The sequence below is a fragment of the Thermobia domestica genome, chromosome 1, assembly GCF_964235325.1.
Source record: "Thermobia domestica chromosome 1, izTheDome1.hap1.1, whole genome shotgun sequence".
Lineage (NCBI taxonomy): Eukaryota > Metazoa > Arthropoda > Insecta > Zygentoma > Lepismatidae > Thermobia > Thermobia domestica.
The window spans coordinates 48,390,821-48,410,908 of record NC_137454.1 but is presented as its reverse complement, the minus strand read 5'-3'; the positions used below and the strand labels follow the sequence as shown (position 1 = coordinate 48,410,908).

Genomic DNA, 20,088 nt, shown 5'->3' with positions numbered 1-20,088 from the left:
AAATATGTATATATTACGTCACACGAGGAATGATCAGAAAGTAAGGTTACAAAACCGTCAGTGAAATATGTATATATTACGTCACACGAGGAATGATCAGAAAGTAAGGTTACAAAACCGTCAGTGAAATATGTATATATTACGTCATACGAGGAATGATCAGAAAGTAAGGTAACAAAACCGTCAATGAAATATGTATATATTACGTCACAAAACCGTCAGTGAAATATGTATATATTACGTCATACGAGGAATGATCAGAAAGTAAGGTTACAAAACCGTCAGTGAAATATGTATATATTACGTCACACGAGGAATGATCAGAAAGTAAGGTTACAAAACCGTCAGTGAAATATGTATATATTACGTCACACGAGGAGTGATCAGAAAGTAAGGTTACAAAACCGTCAGTGAAATATGTATATATTAGGTCATACGAGGAATGATCAGAAAGTAAGGTAACAAAACCGTCAGTGAAATATGTATATATTACGTCACACGAGGAGTGATCAGAAAGTAAGGTAACAAAACCGTCAGTGAAATATGTATATATTACGTCATACGAGGAATGATCAGAAAGTAAGGTAACAAAACCGTCAGTGAAATATGTATATATTACGTCACACGAGGAGTGATCAGAAAGTAAGGTTACAAAACCGTCAGTGAAATATGTATATATTACGTCATACGAGGAATGATCAGAAAGTAAGGTAACAAAACCGTCAGTGAAATATGTATATATTACGTCACACGAGGAGTGATCAGAAAGTAAGGTTACAAAACCGTCAGTGAAATATGTATATATTACGTCATACGAGGAATGATCAGAAAGTAAGGTTACAAAACCGTCAGTGAAATATGTATATATTACGTCACACGAGGAGTGATCAGAAAGTAAGGTTACAAAACCGTCAGTGAAATATGTATATATTACGTCATACGAGGAATGATCAGAAAGTAAGGTTACAAAACCGTCAGTGAAATATGTATATATTACGTCATACGAGGAATGATCAGAAAGTAAGGTAACAAAACCGTCAGTAAAATATGTATATATTACGTCATACGAGGAATGATCAGAAAGTAAGGTTACAAAACCGTCAGTGAAATATGTATATATTACGTCATACGAGGAATGATCAGAAAGTAAGGTTACAAAACCGTCAGTGAAATATGTATATATTACGTCACACGAGGAATGATCAGAAAGTAAGGTTACAAAACCGTCAGTGAAATATGTATATATTACGTCATACGAGGAATGATCAGAAAGTAAGGTTACAAAACCGTCAGTGAAATATGTATATATTACGTCACACGAGGAATGATCAGAAAGTAAGGTTACAAAACCGTCAGTGAAATATGTATATATTACGTCATACGAGGAATGATCAGAAAGTAAGGTTACAAAACCGTCAGTGAAATATGTATATATTACGTCACACGAGGAATGATCAGAAAGTAAGGTTACAAAACCGTCAGTGAAATATGTATATATTACGTCATACGAGGAATGATCAGAAAGTAAGGTAACAAAACCGTCAGTGAAATATGTATATATTACGTCATACGAGGAATGATCAGAAAGTAAGGTAACAAAACCGTCAGTGAAATATGTATATATTACGTCATACGAGGAATGATCAGAAAGTAAGGTTACAAAACCGTCAGTGAAATATGTATATATTACGTCACACGAGGAATGATCAGAAAGTAAAGTTACAAAACCGTCAGTGAAATATGTATATATTACGTCACACGAGGAATGATCAGAAAGTAAGGTTACAAAACCGTCAGTGAAATATGTATATATTACGTCACACGAGGAATGATCAGAAAGTAAGGTTACAAAACCGTCAGTGAAATATGTATATATTACGTCACACGAGGAATGATCAGAAAGTAAGGTTACAAAACCGTCAGTGAAATATGTATATATTACTTCATACGAGGAGTGATCAGAAAGTAAGGTTACAAAGCCATCAGTGATATGTGCATATATTACGTCACACGAGGAATGATCAGAAAGTAAGGTTACAAAGCCGTCAGTGATATGTGCATATATTACTTCATACGAGGAGTGATCAGAAAGTAAGGTTACAAAGCCGTCAGTGATATGTGCATATATTACTTCATACGAGGAATGATCAGAAAGTAAGGTTACAAAGCCGTCAGTGATATGTGCATATATTACTTCATACGAGGAGTGATCAGAAAGTAAGGTTACAAAGCCGTCAGTGATATGTGCATATATTACTTCATACGAGGAATGATCAGAAAGTAAGGTTACAAAGCCGTCAGTGATATGTGCATATATTACTTCATACGAGGAATGATCAGAAAGTAAGGTTACAAAGCCGTCAGTGATATGTGCATATATTACTTCATACGAGGAATGATCAGAAAGTAAGGTTACAAAGCCGTCAGTGATATGTGCATATATTACTTCATACGAGGAGTGATCAGAAAGTAAGGTTACAAAGCCGTCAGTGATATGTGTATATATTACTTCATACAACCAATACAGCCAACAGGTAGTACATACATTAAGTTATTTTCTTGACATAGTCTCCATATTTGTTGAGGCACTTATCGCATCGTGAAATGAGTTTGAAGATTCCTCCTGGTAAAAGTCTTATTCTTGCTATTCAACCACGTTGTCACGAAGTGTTTCACCACCTCGTCTGAAGCGAAGCGACGGCCTCCTAGGTGCTCCTTCAAGTGCAGGAACAAGTAAAGGTCACTTGGAGCGAGATCCGGAGTGTAGGGAATGTGGTTGATAATCTTCCAGCGAAACTGCTTCAACAGCGTGGTGTTCTGTTGACGCCGTACTGGGTCGGCTAGTCCGGTCCTCGTCGGTGACGTTTTCTCTACCAACCGCAAACTTTCGACACCATTCTGCAACATGCTGACGAGACATTACACTCTCTTCTTAAACTTCTACCAGCTGGCGGTGAATTTCAGCCGCGGTTCCATGTTTCACCTACAGAAATCGAATAACTGAGCGGACTTGTTCACGAGGCCAGTTTTCCAAACGAGTCGTCATTTGTGTTTACCTACAACTAGCGCTGCAGGTGGCGGGTGGCTGAAACTCTGCACAGCTGCGAACTTCATGTATTAATTACCGCCAGTGTTGCCAATTTAGCGGCTTTGTCGCTAGAACTAACGACTTTTGGAAGTGTCTAACCACAAAAATTTTTATTTAGCGCCTAGCGACAAATCTAGGGACATTTAGGAATTATTTTGTTCTATATTTATATTAAAGATTCCAAAATTTTGCAGTTTGTGATACTAATAATTACTTTTACACACTCGGTTGCACTACTGCTATGAACGACTTACTTCATTGGATTCATCGCTGCTATGAGGATTATGCCCTTCTTCACTGTGGTTCAGAAATCCGGGAATTTCCCGTATCTAACTAGTTACGTAATAGCTGGTAACCTCTTGCATTGCACAGTGCGTACAGTGACAGTGACGTTGGAGAACGTTGTGCTTTTCTGGTTCAGTGTAGTGCGTGTGATTTATATATTAATTTAACTGCGGTTGTTCTTAATATAAAATATACAGAAATTTCGTGGGGTGAGTTCGGTGAAGTGTTTCAATACAAAAGCAACATGAATTCCCCAACCCACCCCCCAAAAAAGATAATCGTACACACCCTTTCTATAAGAGGGAATGGAAAAAAGTGATCCAAAATTTTAAGTATTTACAAACTTTTAATGCTATATTTATTAATTTTGTATTCTTCAAAGCGCATAGCGCAGTGGTTTTGTCAAGATAGTCATTTTTTTTTTAAAAAAGAAAAAATACTCGAGTCTTCCATTGCACATGGAAAATATTTAAATTATTTAATTCCTTTGTAAAATTATATAGCGAATTTTTTAGCGACTTGACAGGAGGCGTTTAGCGACTTTATAGAGTACTAAACTAGCGACATTTCACACTCGCGAGTTGGCAACAGTGATTACCGCAAACTCCTCATTCCTCTATAACAGACGAAACTCCGAAATATCAGCCTTGTAACCTAAGTTTTTGATCTTCCGTCTTTTGTATATATATATACACGCTTTTAAGTAACAAATTGTATCTTTCTTGTTTGTAGTCTTTTAACAATGACACAACTAACAGTGCAGCTTCTAACAATACTTTTAGCAGTGGCGAACATACTAGATGTGAAACAGTGAAAAATCTCTTCCTCTGAAATTACATAAAATAAGCCACTTTTCTTATGACTGCGTACTCCACAGCTTCTATACTGAAGTAGAGGCTACTTTTTTGTTTATAAAACTTAACTTTGTATTTTTTTCTGCAAGAATCCGGAGTGCACCCTGCAAGATCTGTCTACAGCAAATGGCTCTTCAGTTACAGCCTCCAGGAGAAGAAAGCACGTGGCGACGAAATCGTCTAAGGAACGAACTCAAATGTAAGTGTCTTTGTCTAGTCTTTACACCGACAAATTCCGATTAATAAATATTATTCTTTGCAGTCTACAAGAACACAGTCCCTTGTAGAATCAAGGATGGGATTTAAGAGACAGAATAATTGGCAATTCAGTAAGAAGCTTTTTTATTTATTTATTTATTTATTTTTATAAATAAGGGAATAAATTATTTTCTAATACAATTGTGCAGATAATCCTCTTAATTTTTGTGTATTTTCCTCTTCAGAAACTTGCTTGTGTTCATTGCTCATAAATGCTATAAGATACATATTGAATAACTAAAATAAAGAAATTCTTATTTTGCATCTAGTGAATTAGGGAATAATTCAAACTGTTTCGTTGCTCATTTACATATCAGGGATGTCAAAACATTTCCAAGGATATAAACTTCAAATTAAAAGTTTTTCATCCCTTCCCATTCGTTATCGACAGGAATGTGTTTGAATCGTTTTTCATTAGAAGAGATGACCCCGCGCGAAATCTGAACAAAGAAAAATTGGGTCACAGATGGGAATCGTTGAATGACATTATTTTTAATTTCAAGAAAATATCAGTTCGACAGTTAAACTTTTATTTTATTACTGTTTTCGTACTTCCAATCTCCTCCACAACTGTTAAGTTTTTGCATCACATCACTCTCCACTTGTTAAAGAAGGTATCACCGCATAAAAAATAGCTCCCTGCGGGGTAACAGTCTTCTATTGTTCGCCCATTCACTAATAGTACTTGGAGACAATTAGATTATTTTAAATTAATCTGTGCATCTTGAGTAGACAGAAAAGTGAATTAAGATCATCCAGAAACTCGCAGAAAATTTATACATGCAAGAACATAAAATTCCAAAATGGTGAAAATACCTACCAACTTTTTTTTAAAGAGACCAAGTCTAGCTCAGTGTTGAGTACTGAAGATTTCATTTACATTTGGCTCTAAAGGATTCTGGTAGCACACAAGAGTCCATCCATATTTTAGCAGCATACAGAATTCATTGAAAAATGTAACAGCGAATACCGAAAGAGTTTCAAATATTCTCTAAATCGTTGGATGCGAGATAAAATTTTCCTTGTATACAAGTAGAAGCATTTTCCAGTTCCAGTTTTTATTTTGCCAGTAGTGTTGGAATAAATTGACTATTTAAATACAGTTTTCTGTAACATCACAACATTATTGTATTCTGTCTACGTCATAAAAAGTTGATTCGAATTTATCATTTTATTTAATTGTTACTGGTAAAATAAATTTTAAGTTTTTTTTTTTTCTGCACATCAGCTCGAGGAACCCTGCAAACTCATAGACTTACTATACTAATGGTGAACTCAAACTTAAATATGAACTTAAGTTTAAATGTGAAATATTCATACCAAGGTAGCTCGTTGATGCATATGTATTAGTATTCAAGAACGAACACAAAATTCATGGGCGGATCTAGAAGGTAAAAACGGGGGGGGGGGGAAGCCAGAACCCAGACTATGATAGGTATATCATGATTTTACTATAAACTTTAAACAATATATAAATACCTTAAATTATTTTTGTCACTCATAAAACAGGGCGGCGGGAGAGGGGGTCTAGGATCCCGGTCCCGTGCTAGATCCGTCACTGATAAAATTATGTAGAGCGTTGTTCAGAAAATACCTAGAGTATAACCTTGATTTAACGAATTCGTTCGAGATTTTTCTCTTTTCTTCCCCAGTAAATAGAGGCTTGTTGTAGAAAGAAAAGAGTCTCACTGATATACGAGGGGGTGCTGATAAGTTCTTAGCTTTACAAAGAAAAATAAGACAAAATTAAATTTTTTTGATGGATTTATTCAACAGACTCTCCCTTCAATTCGATGCATTTTTGCTTCGGGCCTGCGATTTATTTAGGCCCTCTAAATAAAACTCTTTTGGTTGGGTGTCAAACCATGAGTTTACTGCTGTAATTGCTTCAGAAATGGTGGCGAATTTTTGCCCCTTCAAGTGTTTCTTTAAATTTGTTAATAGGTGGTAGTCTGATGGGGTCAGGTCAGGTGAATATAGTGGGTAGTGCAAGTTTTCAAACCCTAAGGTAGCCAATTTTTGCATCGCAACATTGCTCTTGTGAGGAGATGCGTTGTCTTGAAGGTAGACAACTTTTCGGGACAACTTTCCACGGCATTTTTGCTTCAGCTGTGAGTGAAGCCTTTCCAGTAATGATGCATAGTAAGCTCCGGTTATGGTGTTACCTTGTTCTAGATAATCAACAAAGATTACCCGATCCTTATCCCAAAAAACACTGGCAAGAACCTTTGAACTTGATTTTTGTACACGAAACTTTTTTGGCCTCGGTGAACCACTGTGACGCCACTCTTTTGATTGTTCCTTTGTCTCTGGATCATATAAATAGATCCATGTTTCATCCTCCGTGACCAAACGTTCCACAAAATTAGTCCCTTCCTGCTCAAAACGGATCAAAACCTCTTTGGAAGCAAGCACTCTTTCATGCTTTTGATCGGCTTGCAAACATTTCGGCACCCATTTGGCAGAAAGTTTGTTCATGTGCAAATGATCGCGAATAATGACACCAACGCGTTTACGGGATATACCTAGGTCCTCTGCTATACTTTTAGCAGAAATTGGTCTGTCTGTGAGAATAATTTCATGAACCTGTTCAATGATTTCTGGCACAATCACTATGAATGGTCTCCCAGAGCGGGGGTCATCTTCAGTGCCAAAATGACCTGTCTTAAATTTCACAACCCAGTTCTTCACTGTGGCATAACAAGGTGCATGGACCCCCAATGTTTGTTGCATCTCACCATGGATCGTCTTTGCAGATTTCCCCTGGAGGAAGAGGAACTTCATCACCGCTCGACTGTCAACATCGTTGAACTTGTTGGGCTGCCCTGCCATCTCAAGCACTCACCTTTAAAAAAACAACAACAAAAAAAAAAAAAAAAAAACTTAGTACCAATGTTTTAATATTTTGTCACAAACATATAGGGGTGATTCTGAAATTAAGGGGAATTTTGGCATTGGAAAAATCTTAAAATTAAAAATCGGAGAAATAATGTATAATTTATTTTTTACACACCTAAGGGCTAAACAAATACAATCATTACAGTGGATGAGGTCAAGAAAATATATTTTTTGAAAAAAATGGTAATTTATTATTTTGGCAAACACGGTGGTTACATTAATATCCACGGAGGTTACAAAACATACTCAGTGAAGATATATTTAAGTTTTATTCACTGATAAAATGTAAGACAATGTAATATTTTGAATTGAATGCTTAATATAGATTTGTGCACACAGCTAAAATTGCAGTAAACGTAAACCGGAATGTTCTATTTTCCAAGAAAAGCTGTTCCAATCCCGCAACAATGTCTTTAGTATCCACAGTGGCTCTATTTGCTTTTGAGGGAAACACAATTATGAGTTCTGCCTTTATTCTGTAAAAATTCGGAGATGTTAGTAGACATTTTAAGGCCACGTAATGTCTGATGGTGTTTCTGGAGTAGTATACATAATTTCAACATAACAAAAGAGTTTGCTGTGTAAGTTCTGTCGATATCCCCAAAAAATTGGCATCGTTTTCGTTGTCACTGGCGGATTACACATCTTGATAACACAACGCTTGTTGAGATTTATTTAGTACTGGATGCAGTAGTTAAGTAAAAATACGGAACTTTTAACACGTAACTATAATGAAACTTCTAAACATCGTTAGGTTAGAGTAAGAGTACGAAGATCTGAAAACAAGTTGCAGCAGTTCATAAATGCTATTACATAAAAGAATAAACTTTATGGTTGAAACACACTGAGAAAAAAATTGTAGGTGGCGTACTTAAAATGATAGGTTACATGCGTAATTCCTGTAGTTTTTGGACTTAACGTACAGCAGATGTATAACTGAAAACGCATGTTTTATAATGCTTTCCTGTGTAAGTGTTCCATTTATACGTACTTTCCGTATGAAACAATGTCGGCGGTCAGGATCTCACATACAAATGGACGTATATAACATGTAGCTGACGAAGGTAACAGAAGTATATGCATGTGATATACGGAAAACTGTAAGATGTCAGACATCCTGCAACGCCATGATGTAACACCTAAGGGCAGTGCCTATGCAGCATGCGGATAACGTATGCTGCGTACTGATTTCTATAGTAAGCAAGAGGATACCGTATATTTGTTATCGCTGTCCGGAAAACGGATTTTTCTCTGTGCAGCAGGAACAGAGTTGTATTGTTCCTCATGAAAATGACTGGATTTAGTGTCAGGATTACATTGAAAGCAGCTTAGTCTGCGCATATTGAATACCAATGTGTTTCTTCCCCATGTCACTTGACGGCACTTCCATCCCCTTTGGTAGCTATAACCAAAGGAGATTGTCCCCCTCATTTCAGTTATAGTTCGCACACTGTCAACAGACGTAAACACGAAGCGTGAAGAACATTTTTTACACAATGACTGGGGCAACCATAATATAACTCGTGATATCAACATATTTACGGAATAGATTACATTTTGTTGATAGTTAACATGGAACATTGAAGGATTTTACAACTGATTTCAACATACCTATTGTTTTATTCATTATAAACATATGGAGAATTAATAGTTTACTTGTAGCTACAAATGGCTACTTTATTGGTTGAAGCAAAAAAAGTAAAGTTGACACGGGCGGAAACCGAACCCGGCACCCTTTGCACGTGAGTCGTAGATGCTCCTCAATCTGACACGCCGTCACTTGATAACTTTATGCGTCGTACGATATATGCGGCGAGTCGGAAACTTCAAGACGCTTTTTCTCCGTTATTTTTGGCTGTTGCGCTCTCCCAGTTTGTAATATTAAGACTTAAAATATGTACTAGCACTTCGCGAAATATGACCCCGAAGCTCATTTAATAAAGTCTGCTTTCTCCTTGTTAGTTTTATTTTGTTTTGCAATTTTCTCACCACTTTTTTTTTTTTTTTTTTTTTTTTTGGCTGGTTTCTACCCGGTCAAAATTAGGCCCAACAATATCATTCCTTAAGACATTTCAATTGTTAGCACCATTGTCACTGTCAGGAGGAGTTGTCTCTTCCAGCATTTTATTTCCTGCTTCCTTCTTTTCTTCGTTTCTTCTTTTCTGTATGCCTTCTAACTTTTTCACGTATTTTTTCCTCTAGGCTCTTTTCTCTCGTTTACTCATATCTGCTATTTTTTAAAATCATTCCGCTTGTAGTTCTGGCTTTATATCTATCTCTCTCTTTTATTTTGAATTCTTCGTATAATACAGGATCTGCTTTTATTTTTTCTCTTCTTCGTCTTTCTGATTCTCTTTTCATTTTCCTACTTCTGATACCTTACTTGGCTTTTTCTCTCTACAATTAACGCTTTTATTTGATTCCATTGTTACGTTTTCACTACCATTCTTTTTTCTTGGTGCCATTCTCTCTATAAAATAAAAAAGTAAATCAATAATTTTAATAAGCCAAGTTTAATCAGCAACAAACCTGTTTTTATTAGCTTGCACTCTACAAAGTGCACATCCTAACACCTAACTTCAAACATTTAGTGCTTTTGTTCAACGAGATAAGCAACAACAAATGGTACAGATGTTCTATTTGGAAATTTTTACTCATGTATAACATTTATTAAATTTTAATTCAATATTCATCAACCAAATCATATATTATTGAAGACAACATGTAATTTATATTATAGTAGCATGTTTAGCAAACATATGATGGATTTTTTGGAATTTTTCCTTCGGGTAGCTCTAATAGGTAGCATTTCAATAAGAAGCTCATAGTAACTCAAATATATAACTATTTTTTATAATAATATCATGAAATGCTCATTATGGTAACCTCCATGGATCACGTGTAACCTCCATGCTAGATAGAAACCATGGAGGTTACAAAAGTGCACTTCAGACAGCCTGATACTCAAAGCTAGAAGACTATATATGCAATGACTTCGTTTTTAGTAGGAAAACTGCTATTTTAAAAATAATCAATTGAAAAAACATTTTCAACATTTTTAATAATAAAACTAGCAAATACATGGAGGTTACAAGATCAAAGAGTACGCACCTATTTTCCACAAGATGTGAAGAATTTCACGAACACAATACTGCACACACACTTATCAACATATCACTCACAAAATGGCTACTCTGAGCTTCACTTTCAGATCTAGAGACGGCAGTGTTGCTTCCTAGTAGAGTTTCTGATAATTTTAAAAGTACTCCATGGAGGTTACCTCACAACCCAGGGACATTGTTTTCGCATTAAATAGGCCATGAAAATGACCTTAAAATTTAATTTCTTGCTAAGTAGTTTCATTATTTATGTCTTACAGTAGTAACTTATGCGGAGTTTTCACGAATTTTCTAGTGAAAACATGTTTTTCTCTTCTGTTAATGTTGAAAAATGCTAATGGGGACACTCCACGGAGGTTACATTTCACATATTTTTCGCTTTTTTAAAAAGCAGAAAAATAAAATAAATGTTAAAATAAACTCTGGGAACACAAAGTACTAATTATTTTTTATTTAATAATAACGTTGTTACTTTAATATTGCATATCTAGAGGCTGAAATATCAGAGGGACTGAAAATTCCCCTTAATTTCAGAATCACCCGTAGACACATGTAGCTTTCAAATAAAAACAAACATTATAAATATCGGAAGGGGGCAAAGCTAAGGACTTCCCAGCATCCCCTCGTACATAGTAATGAGATTTTAATATTTTAGCACATTTTATGTTTTTAAAATAGTAGATATGAATAATTTTGATTTGCACTTTTAATATGATGTGATTTTATTTTATTTTAGTGTCCCGTTCAATAGTGAAGCTATATGAGGCGGGAACCTTCAGCTTAAGGTGGGATTCGAACCACATGAGCTTCCGCCGTGAATCGAACCCGGCTCTCCCATGCCAAAAAGCTCGTATGCTATCCACATAGCCAGGAAGGATCTCCTAAATGCTAGGTTTATATGTTTGTCTCCAATCCTTTCGACAATAAGATCTCGAAAAGCACAAGTGCTAGAAACGTGCCGTTTTCACTGGTTGATTCCAAATTTTGTGTAGATTGTTCAATTTTAATTGAATATTTAAAAAAAGGCCTTATTCCTTTATTACATTTTTGAAGGTACACTGAAAGTGTTGAAATTTTAAAAAAGTAAAACATAGTTATACATTCCAATACAACGCAGTTGTATACAGTGGCTGTATATCTCTCAGGCATTTGTTTCATGGCCAAATGATAATTAAAAACGAAGGATGACCATTTCTCCAGCCTAAGATAAAGCTTTATTGTTTGGAGTGTTTGCCCAATGAACACCGTATATCGCTGACATTAGAATTAATTGTGTATGTAATGTATTTGCTTATTACATATTGCATGCAAGAAGAAATAAAACACTGAATTAGAAACTCCAACCGGAAGTAGGCTCAAATCTTGTAAATGGCGCAAGATATTGAAAAATAATCGAAGAAAATCTCACCTTTATGGTACCCTTTGCCGATTTTTATCAAGACGTCTATCACTTGTGTCTGTAAAGGGACATGTACAGATGTTGTGAGGAATGACAAGAAGATTCATGCTCACATGTAAATAGTGCACTGTGTAGAGAGCGCAGGTTCAGCTAGTTGTTCATTTAAAAAGACTGTAAAATGAACATATTTTTTAAATAAACATGCAAACCATTTTGCTTTAAACAGGTCGGTAACTGACAAACCGTTGAATTTAACCTACTGTTTTTGAAAATATGTACACTAACAATATGCTTACCTTCCCAGGACTGAAAAATATCGGACTGAAATCCCGAGCGAAAATGACCCAAACATAGCAAAGTGATGGTTAACAAAATTCTGAAGAATAAGAAATGCTAATATTAACATAAGTGCTAATATTAACATATTTGGGCTCAGAAGAATAATATCGATCTTAGTGTCAGTCGATAGTTATGGAAATATTAACATCAGTTTTGTCGATGTTGATCGAAATGCCGACATACAATTGGACTTATTGATTTTATGAGGGGGAGTCCGAAAATAATTTTCCCTCTCGTATTCCCCAGGAAAGCGAACAGCAAAGGGGGAACAAGGCAGTGGTTTCTACGCGCGCCACACCCAGACACAAGTGGGTATTGTTCGGCCGCGATTCTGCAGATGGTGCCGTCGCAGCGCCTGCGCAAAGTCTAACGGTCTAACGGTCTGAGCTTGGTAGCTATGAAGAGAAGGCGCGTTTTGACATCATAGTCAAAGGAGGAACTGTGAGCGGTTGTCCCCACTTCTGTCCACAGTTCCCTATGAAGAAACTTATTTTAGGTCTCCCCCCTCGTAGTTAATGTATGGGGTCCCGTGGGATGTGCATCAATACTTTCTACTCCTATTTACGGATGACCTTATTTCTGCGTTATTTTTCGTTAAATGCGGGAAATTTACTAACATGGTTTCTCTTAAATGCGAATTTAAATGCCATATATTTATAGCGTATGTCTTATGTATATATTTTCCGGGACCAAACTAATCTTTAGGTAAAATCGGGATTATATTGTATGTTATTTTGTGTTTTTAAAATAATAGATCTGAATTATTTTGATTTGTACTTGTAACATGATGTCATGTGATTTTTTTTAGCTTCCCTTTCAGCAGCAAAGCTATATGAGACGTGAACCTACAGCTTTACATGGGATCATAACCACATGAGCTCCCGCTGGATGCATGTAAAATAATATAAAATAAAGGTTACTTTACCCTTTTCTGGTGCTATTCCAACTAGGTCTTCGCACCGATCCACCCGAAGGAATTGAAGCAACGCCTTTGGACCAGAAGTGTTGTCATTGGCAAGCATCGATTACAGGCCCCGTGGGTAGTCCATATGAAGGTGGAACTTTCTATTTGTACCTTCAGGTTCCGTACTGGTAGGTTTTCGTTCTCCAATAGATAAATATTCTTTTCTTTCCTTTTTCTCTTTTAGCTGTCTTTTCTTTCTTTTCTTTTTCAGTGTATGTTTGTATAAAAGAAAGAAACGTCTAATAAAAGTACAATATATACATACGGCTGTATTAGTATATATTCCAGTATAACTGGAATGCCTGGAGCAGTTTCAACCAACTTGATATGACTTACAAGCTGGAAGAAATACTGTGAAAATAAAACACTCCAGAAGGCGATAGTTGGAGCGGTGACATCTAAAAATAGGATAACTGTCCCAATAATTGACAGTGTACCAGTAATTGACACTGTCGTCTTATTTTCGCCGCAACAAGACTTTGGGACTCGGTACCAGCAAATGCTGCTACCTCTTATTAGTTCGTGGTGTTGTCAATCCTACACCACTGCTAATATTTGCCACTAGGAGGTAGTACTCCAAAGGACGCAGAAGATAGATGGACAGTGAGAAGTCAACTGTTTTTTCAGCCTTTTAGTAACAGCTACGCTTAAGACAAGTTGTTTTTGTTTCCGGAGCATATCAAATAGATCCTAATGAAAACTGACGAGTTAAAAAGCTTTTAATGTAATTGAAGGACTAATTTATCAGACTAAAACAAAAATTTTAGCCTCTTGAAAATTAAACCAAGTTTTCAGGGGGGGGTGTCAATTATTGGTCACAAGTTTCCTGCAATGACCAGTAATTGACACCCCTGTCAATTACTGGTGATTTGCCTAAGCTCAATAAATATCAGTAGAAATTTGTATATCGTGTATTTCAGTGGAGTTAAGTTGACTGGTAAAGTTAAAAACATTATTTCCTGTAAAATCCCAGTAGTTGGCAGGGGGGTGTCAATTACTAGATCAAGGAGTGTCAGTTATTAGGCAGCTGTAGAAGAATTGTACAAACAGTTTACGAAGGCACACCTTCGTTATTAATATAATTTGTTATCATTCGAAAGGTCCTGGGTTGACACCTTTGTGATTAACAGAGAACCGACCTTCCTTTTTATACTCTTTTCTTGAAGTGGTAAATACCCCCTTGATACTGGGTTAAGTGGACCTAGGCCTTTTTCCTTATTTTTCTTTGTGTTTCTGGGCGTTCAATGTGACTTTAAGCAAGTGTCTTCCCTTAATCTACAGTACTTTCACTTGGCACGCAGCCACGGTTAGAGTAACTTACAGTAGCCGATTAGTTACAAGAAAAGCAAGAACATACATTTATGAACATTGTGAATGCTTTACACTGATGAAACTAAGGAAAGTGCCTACTTTGTTTCTTTACAAGTAAAATCAATTCACATCTATGGAGCAAAGCAAAATCACATCTAATAAGTCTAAAGTCAACTCAATGTGGATCTTCAGCGAGTGATCATATGAATGGAACGCAGCTGCGAGAGGGCACAATCTTCCTTAGGCATTAGTGATAGCTCAGAGGAAAGCGAGAAAACTGCGCTCCATTCAGAGGAAAGCGAGTGGCACAACTGTTACAAATATAGTCCGTGCCATCAAATTCGTCCCTTCAGATTCCGTCAGGTGGTGAAAACACCAACTCTTCTGTGGAATCACTTTTGAAGAAGGCTTTGTTCTGGCCTGAAAGATCACCTGCAGTACGGAACAGAAAATGTACCATCAGTTGTGACATCAGACATTTGGAAGAGAGATTACCAAAAGAAATAGGTACAAAAATGTGCAAAGCAAAGAGGTATAGAAGAAAGGAAATTGATCCAGGAGCAGAAAAGAAAACAGAAACTTGAAGAGGATCAAGTACGAAACCACAAAAATTTCAAAAGATAAACAGAACAGTTAATAAATCTGAGAGTGAACAGAGTACGTCGTCTGAAGAATCAGAGATAAAGTTCCAAGATTCTTCTGACGAGAGTCTGGCAATGGACAGTGACATTCCAATCACATTATATCACCTATCAACGTGTTAGGTTGAACAAAGGAAATACTATGCTGTTTATTATGATGAACAGTTTTATATCGGTTGCATTACTGCTATTGATAAAGAGAAGGTTCATGTCAAATTTCTTAGAGGGATAGCGGAAAACGATTTTCTGTCACAGATAAGGTGGACATAAAATTCATATTTTACACAGGGCTGGATTAACCCATCTGGAGGCTAGAAAAAATATGTAGCCCCTGCTGACTTAACCTAATACATTTCTGTGAAAGTACAGTACGAAAGTTAAAGGAATATGTTTCATATTTTTGGTCATATTTTATTTTATGATGATGATTGTATTTTCATGATTCTTTTTAGATAGCCAGTTTAGATTTTTATTAAAGTGCAAAACCCCCTATCACCTGGAGGCCTGGGGCTATAGCTCCCCTTAATCTGGCCCTGATTTTACGGACCGATTACTCTAGTTGGCAATGGTCCCTTCAATGTGGATAATGTAGTTATGCGCAAGATCAAAACCTAATACCGACAGATGAAACTATCATAAATATTTTTCGCCATCATTAGGCCATTTTCAGTATAGTGTTATGTGATGCTGTTACATTAGAACCGAGGACATTTCAAATAAGATAATATTTCACTGGTAGTATTACAAAATATTTTACTTTTCAATTATATAATTATTAGTACTTAATTATCTTGTCATCTGTCAACTGGAAACAAGACTAGGCTATGAATATTTGCATTATTTTAGTATTAATATCCATTGTATGCAAAAATAATACCTTAAAAATTGTTGTAAATCAGATTGGAAGTTGGTAGAAAATTATATGGTTCATTCAAAGTAAGATATTAAGAGATGTCAATTACTGGTCACGATGTGTCAATTACTGGCGATTCTCTCAAATCGTAGTGTCAATTACTGGTACAATAAATAACTTTTCGTATATTGTTTTTAAAAATAATAATTATCAGTCTATAAGTTTTCTGGTGGTGTGCATGGATGAAGGAAGGATGCCTTCATAGCTATACGAGATGTGAGTAAGTCAGGCTCATTTGAAGGGTGAAAAAACATGCAATTTGTCAAATGCTGCTCTTATACTGTCAATCATTGGGACAGTTACCCTAATTTATAATGACCGATATTAGTGTGCAATCCATAGTGTTCGGGGTCGCTGAAATGAATAGTGACGCTTCGGATTCCGTGTAAGTCCCAAGTTTAGCCCCGTCAGCAGAAGGGAAGACAGAGTAAGAAATAAAATGTCAATAATGACAGATTTGTGTCGAATTCGTAGTTTTTAGGGTCGGGAAAATAGTTGACCAGTTTGAAATGGAACATAGTGCCCTTCTCAAGTTGGGTATAATATCAATTTGATGAAAGGGCGTATTCTAGAGGGATAGGGTGTTTCAAGAATTATGCCTAAAGTAGAACATCATCTGTATTTTTGTCATGACATTTTCACTGAAAAATGTATCGTAAAGAGGAAGTGTATCCAAATGTTTTCCATAAACCTATTTTACCCGTTCGAAGAAAAGTAATTTCAACTTGTGTTATAAGAAAAAAGTTCGTTTTTGAAATGTTGAATGAGAAATCTCAATTCTAATAGTATTGTAAAAATTGATTACGAATATCGTTCTCTTTACTAATTTCTTGCAGTACCTTCTTTCTTTTCCTGTTCCACTCCATTAATTCTCTACATGCTTCTCGATACTCACATTTTCTTACACTCATAATGCTTTTTAGTATTATTTTGTTGTAGTGGTCTTGTTCCTCTTCCGTACAGTATTGTAAATAAAGTAAGTTGCTATTTTTCATACTCTGTAGCTTAGAATTTTTGCTGTATTACACAGTAAAGAAAATCTTAAAGTTTCTTTAGTTTATTTTCTGTACTGATTATAGCAGGAAATTTTTAGTTTCTGGATTAGTAGCTTTTGCACTAAGTAATTTTCTTAAATATGTGGCTTTATGGTTCCCTGAGTAAAGTAGTTCAAGTGTGTAAGCATTTTTTCCCCTAATGAATGGTTTAAGTACAGAGTTAGTGTAATACATCGTTAAGTTTAGTATGGTTATTGTTACTTAATATTCCTAATTGATTATATATGTTGCAGCTATCCGATGGGTCCTCCAGTGGTGCGGTTCATAACTCGCATATTCCATCCCAATGTGTCACGACATGGCGACGTAGGAATTGATTCGATTCAGCACAACTGGAGTTTGGCATTAACGATTTCGAAGGTTCTTATTTCTGTACAGAGTCTTCTTACAGATCCATATTGCCAGGTATGTGTTTTTGTGTGATTTTGAATTTTATTTATTACCGATAGTTTAAAAGTTGTAAGGTAATTTCAAGAATAAATGGTCTATCATGTATATTAGTGTGCTAAAGTTTCTAGAATTTCCCCGACAACAACGAATCTCCTGAAAAATGTTAAGTTATAAACCAACGACGCATTAATAATACTTTTCTGACTAGAAAATTAAAAAAATTAAAATAAGGCATTACAGTTTCAGTAACTTAACTGTTATGCCTTATTTTAATTGTAATAATAAGGAATATTTTATTAAAATAATAATAATAAAAGAAAAAAAGTGAAAATAATACTGATGAAGAAATCAGTCACATTATAATTTTAAAATGAAACAGGAAATTATAACAATACCTAATTCATATTAAAAATTTAAAATTATAAAATGTAACAATTAGAATTATACCTAGGTATAACAATAATAATTTAATGTTATGAAGATCTCTCTTCGAGGTAACGCCTGATAAAAATAACGTTAAGTTATTGAAACTGTTACGCCACATTTTAATTGTAATAAATAAATATATACCCTGGTCAAAAAAGAACAGCGCATATGCTTAGACATAGCTTAGCTTCATTCACTTCAATGGAAGAAGCCATTTTTGGATCAAAAGATCCAATATATTTCAGTCAAAAATGTTCTTGTACGCCTTATATCTGGAGAACTACATATAGTGTAGCCAAATCCAAACTATCACTTAACTCAGTATATCATCCTTATTCCGTAAAAAAATACGAGAATTAGATTTAGGGGCCGTTCAAAAATTTTATGGCCTCTGATGCAAAACCTAGTTATTGGCCAAGATCGCAATCTTTTCATCCATTTTTTTGGGGCATTTCCTAACATTCTTGTTCGGTACTACTCGAGAAAAAAATCCCTACTTACGGTCCTGATGGCCACTCAAAAGTTAACTGTGATCTGTCCAACGTACACTTAGAAGAGTAGGAAGAACCGAAATACACTTTCTGGGAAATAATTGAACTTTGTTTGTTTCGCTTATATAAGTGCAATTACTCACTGATAGAGAACCTGTCGACACATACGAATAATCCTGGCTCGGTATCAGACCATTTCAGCTGAGGGTAAACAGTACCCTGACCAGGATTATCTCGGGAATCATCTTTTTACGTCCACCATGTTTATTTCATCAATGCTTTCATCATTGGAACCGCGGTGGATCAGTGATAGAGCGCTCACCTCTGGTGCCTAGGGTCCTTGGTTCGATCCCCGATCTCACCAAGTGAACTTTGTGGTGGACAAATACCGTGTGCGTGGGTTTAATCGGGGTTCTCCCGTTTCCTCCCACTTCATTGCACCATTTCATTCATTTCTCATCATCGCCGTTTCGTTTAGCCTAGCCTGCATAATCGTAGGTTCATATAATTTTTTTTCTTTTATCATTGTTCAATTCTGTATTATCTGTCCCATTTTGCCCACAGGTCAGTTATTCAAGTAACTTTTTCATTTCAGAGTAAGGCCAATAACATTTAATTATCAACGTCATATTTAATATTAAAAGAAAAAATATATCTACACTATTTATTCTATTTGATATCAGAATATGTTAAAATTTTCATGCTTGTGTAATGCTTACTACGTACATAATAATAATAAGAAAAATACAGTACCTTACTATATGTGTTTGTCATACTACCTATAAATGTAACAGATGTAATGATTTGTAACTCTGAATCATTATGAAAACTAGCTTTAAGAAAAGTAACAATATTTATAAGTTTTGACACATTATTAGTTGATGCAATTTTCACAGTGAATTTTCAGTTAGTAAATTTCAATGATTTGATAGTTCTGAAAGTTTCTGTGCGGTTGGTAGTAATTAGTTTATATATCCTGTGAAGGGATTAGAAGATTAAAAATGTAAAATGAAACAACTCAGAAACTTTAAGGTACTGTTGGTCCGGAAGAAGATTTAAGTAGATAAGTAAGACATCGAAATTATTGGCATATAATAAAATTTCAATATGTATAAGGTAAAGTACTTTATTTTTATTTTTATTTTATTTTATTTTATTATATTTATTTATTTATTTATTTATTTATTTATTTATTGTTATCGTCTAACATGCAGAACAATGATAGTAATACTGATAAAGAAGTATTTGGATGAAATTGTTTCGATTGCTAGATGATGTGACTTATTGACATCGTTCTGTGAGAGGTGATCAGAAAATAAGGTTACAAAGCCTGCAGTGAAACATGTATATATTATCTCATACAACCTATACAGCAAACAGATTCGACACTAGTATACAAGGAGTAACCAGAAAGTAAGGTTACAAAGCCTGCAGTGAAACGTGCATATATTATCTCATACAACCTATACAGCAAACAGATTCGACACTAGTATACAAGGAGTAACCAGAAAGTAAGGTTACAAAGCCTGCAGTGAAACGTGCATATATTATCTCATACAACCTATACAGCAAACAGATTCGACACTAGTATACAAGGAGTGACCAGAAAGTAAGGTTACAAAGCCTGCAGTAAAACGTGCATATATTATTTCATACA

The 20,088-nt window shown here is 35.4% G+C and overlaps 1 protein-coding gene across 1 annotated transcript in view; it reads left to right on the top strand.

Annotated features, from left to right (window-relative positions):
• morgue (modifier of rpr and grim, ubiquitously expressed) overlaps positions 1 to 20,088 on the top strand; it is a 54,700-nt gene that overhangs the window by 22,748 nt on the left and 11,864 nt on the right. The window contains exons 5-7 of the mRNA XM_081757186.1: positions 4,317 to 4,426; positions 13,191 to 13,332; positions 17,358 to 17,529. Of these exons, the coding sequence (XP_081613312.1) occupies positions 4,317 to 4,426; positions 13,191 to 13,332; positions 17,358 to 17,529 (424 nt within the window). The remainder of the gene's footprint in view (positions 1 to 4,316; positions 4,427 to 13,190; positions 13,333 to 17,357; positions 17,530 to 20,088) is intronic.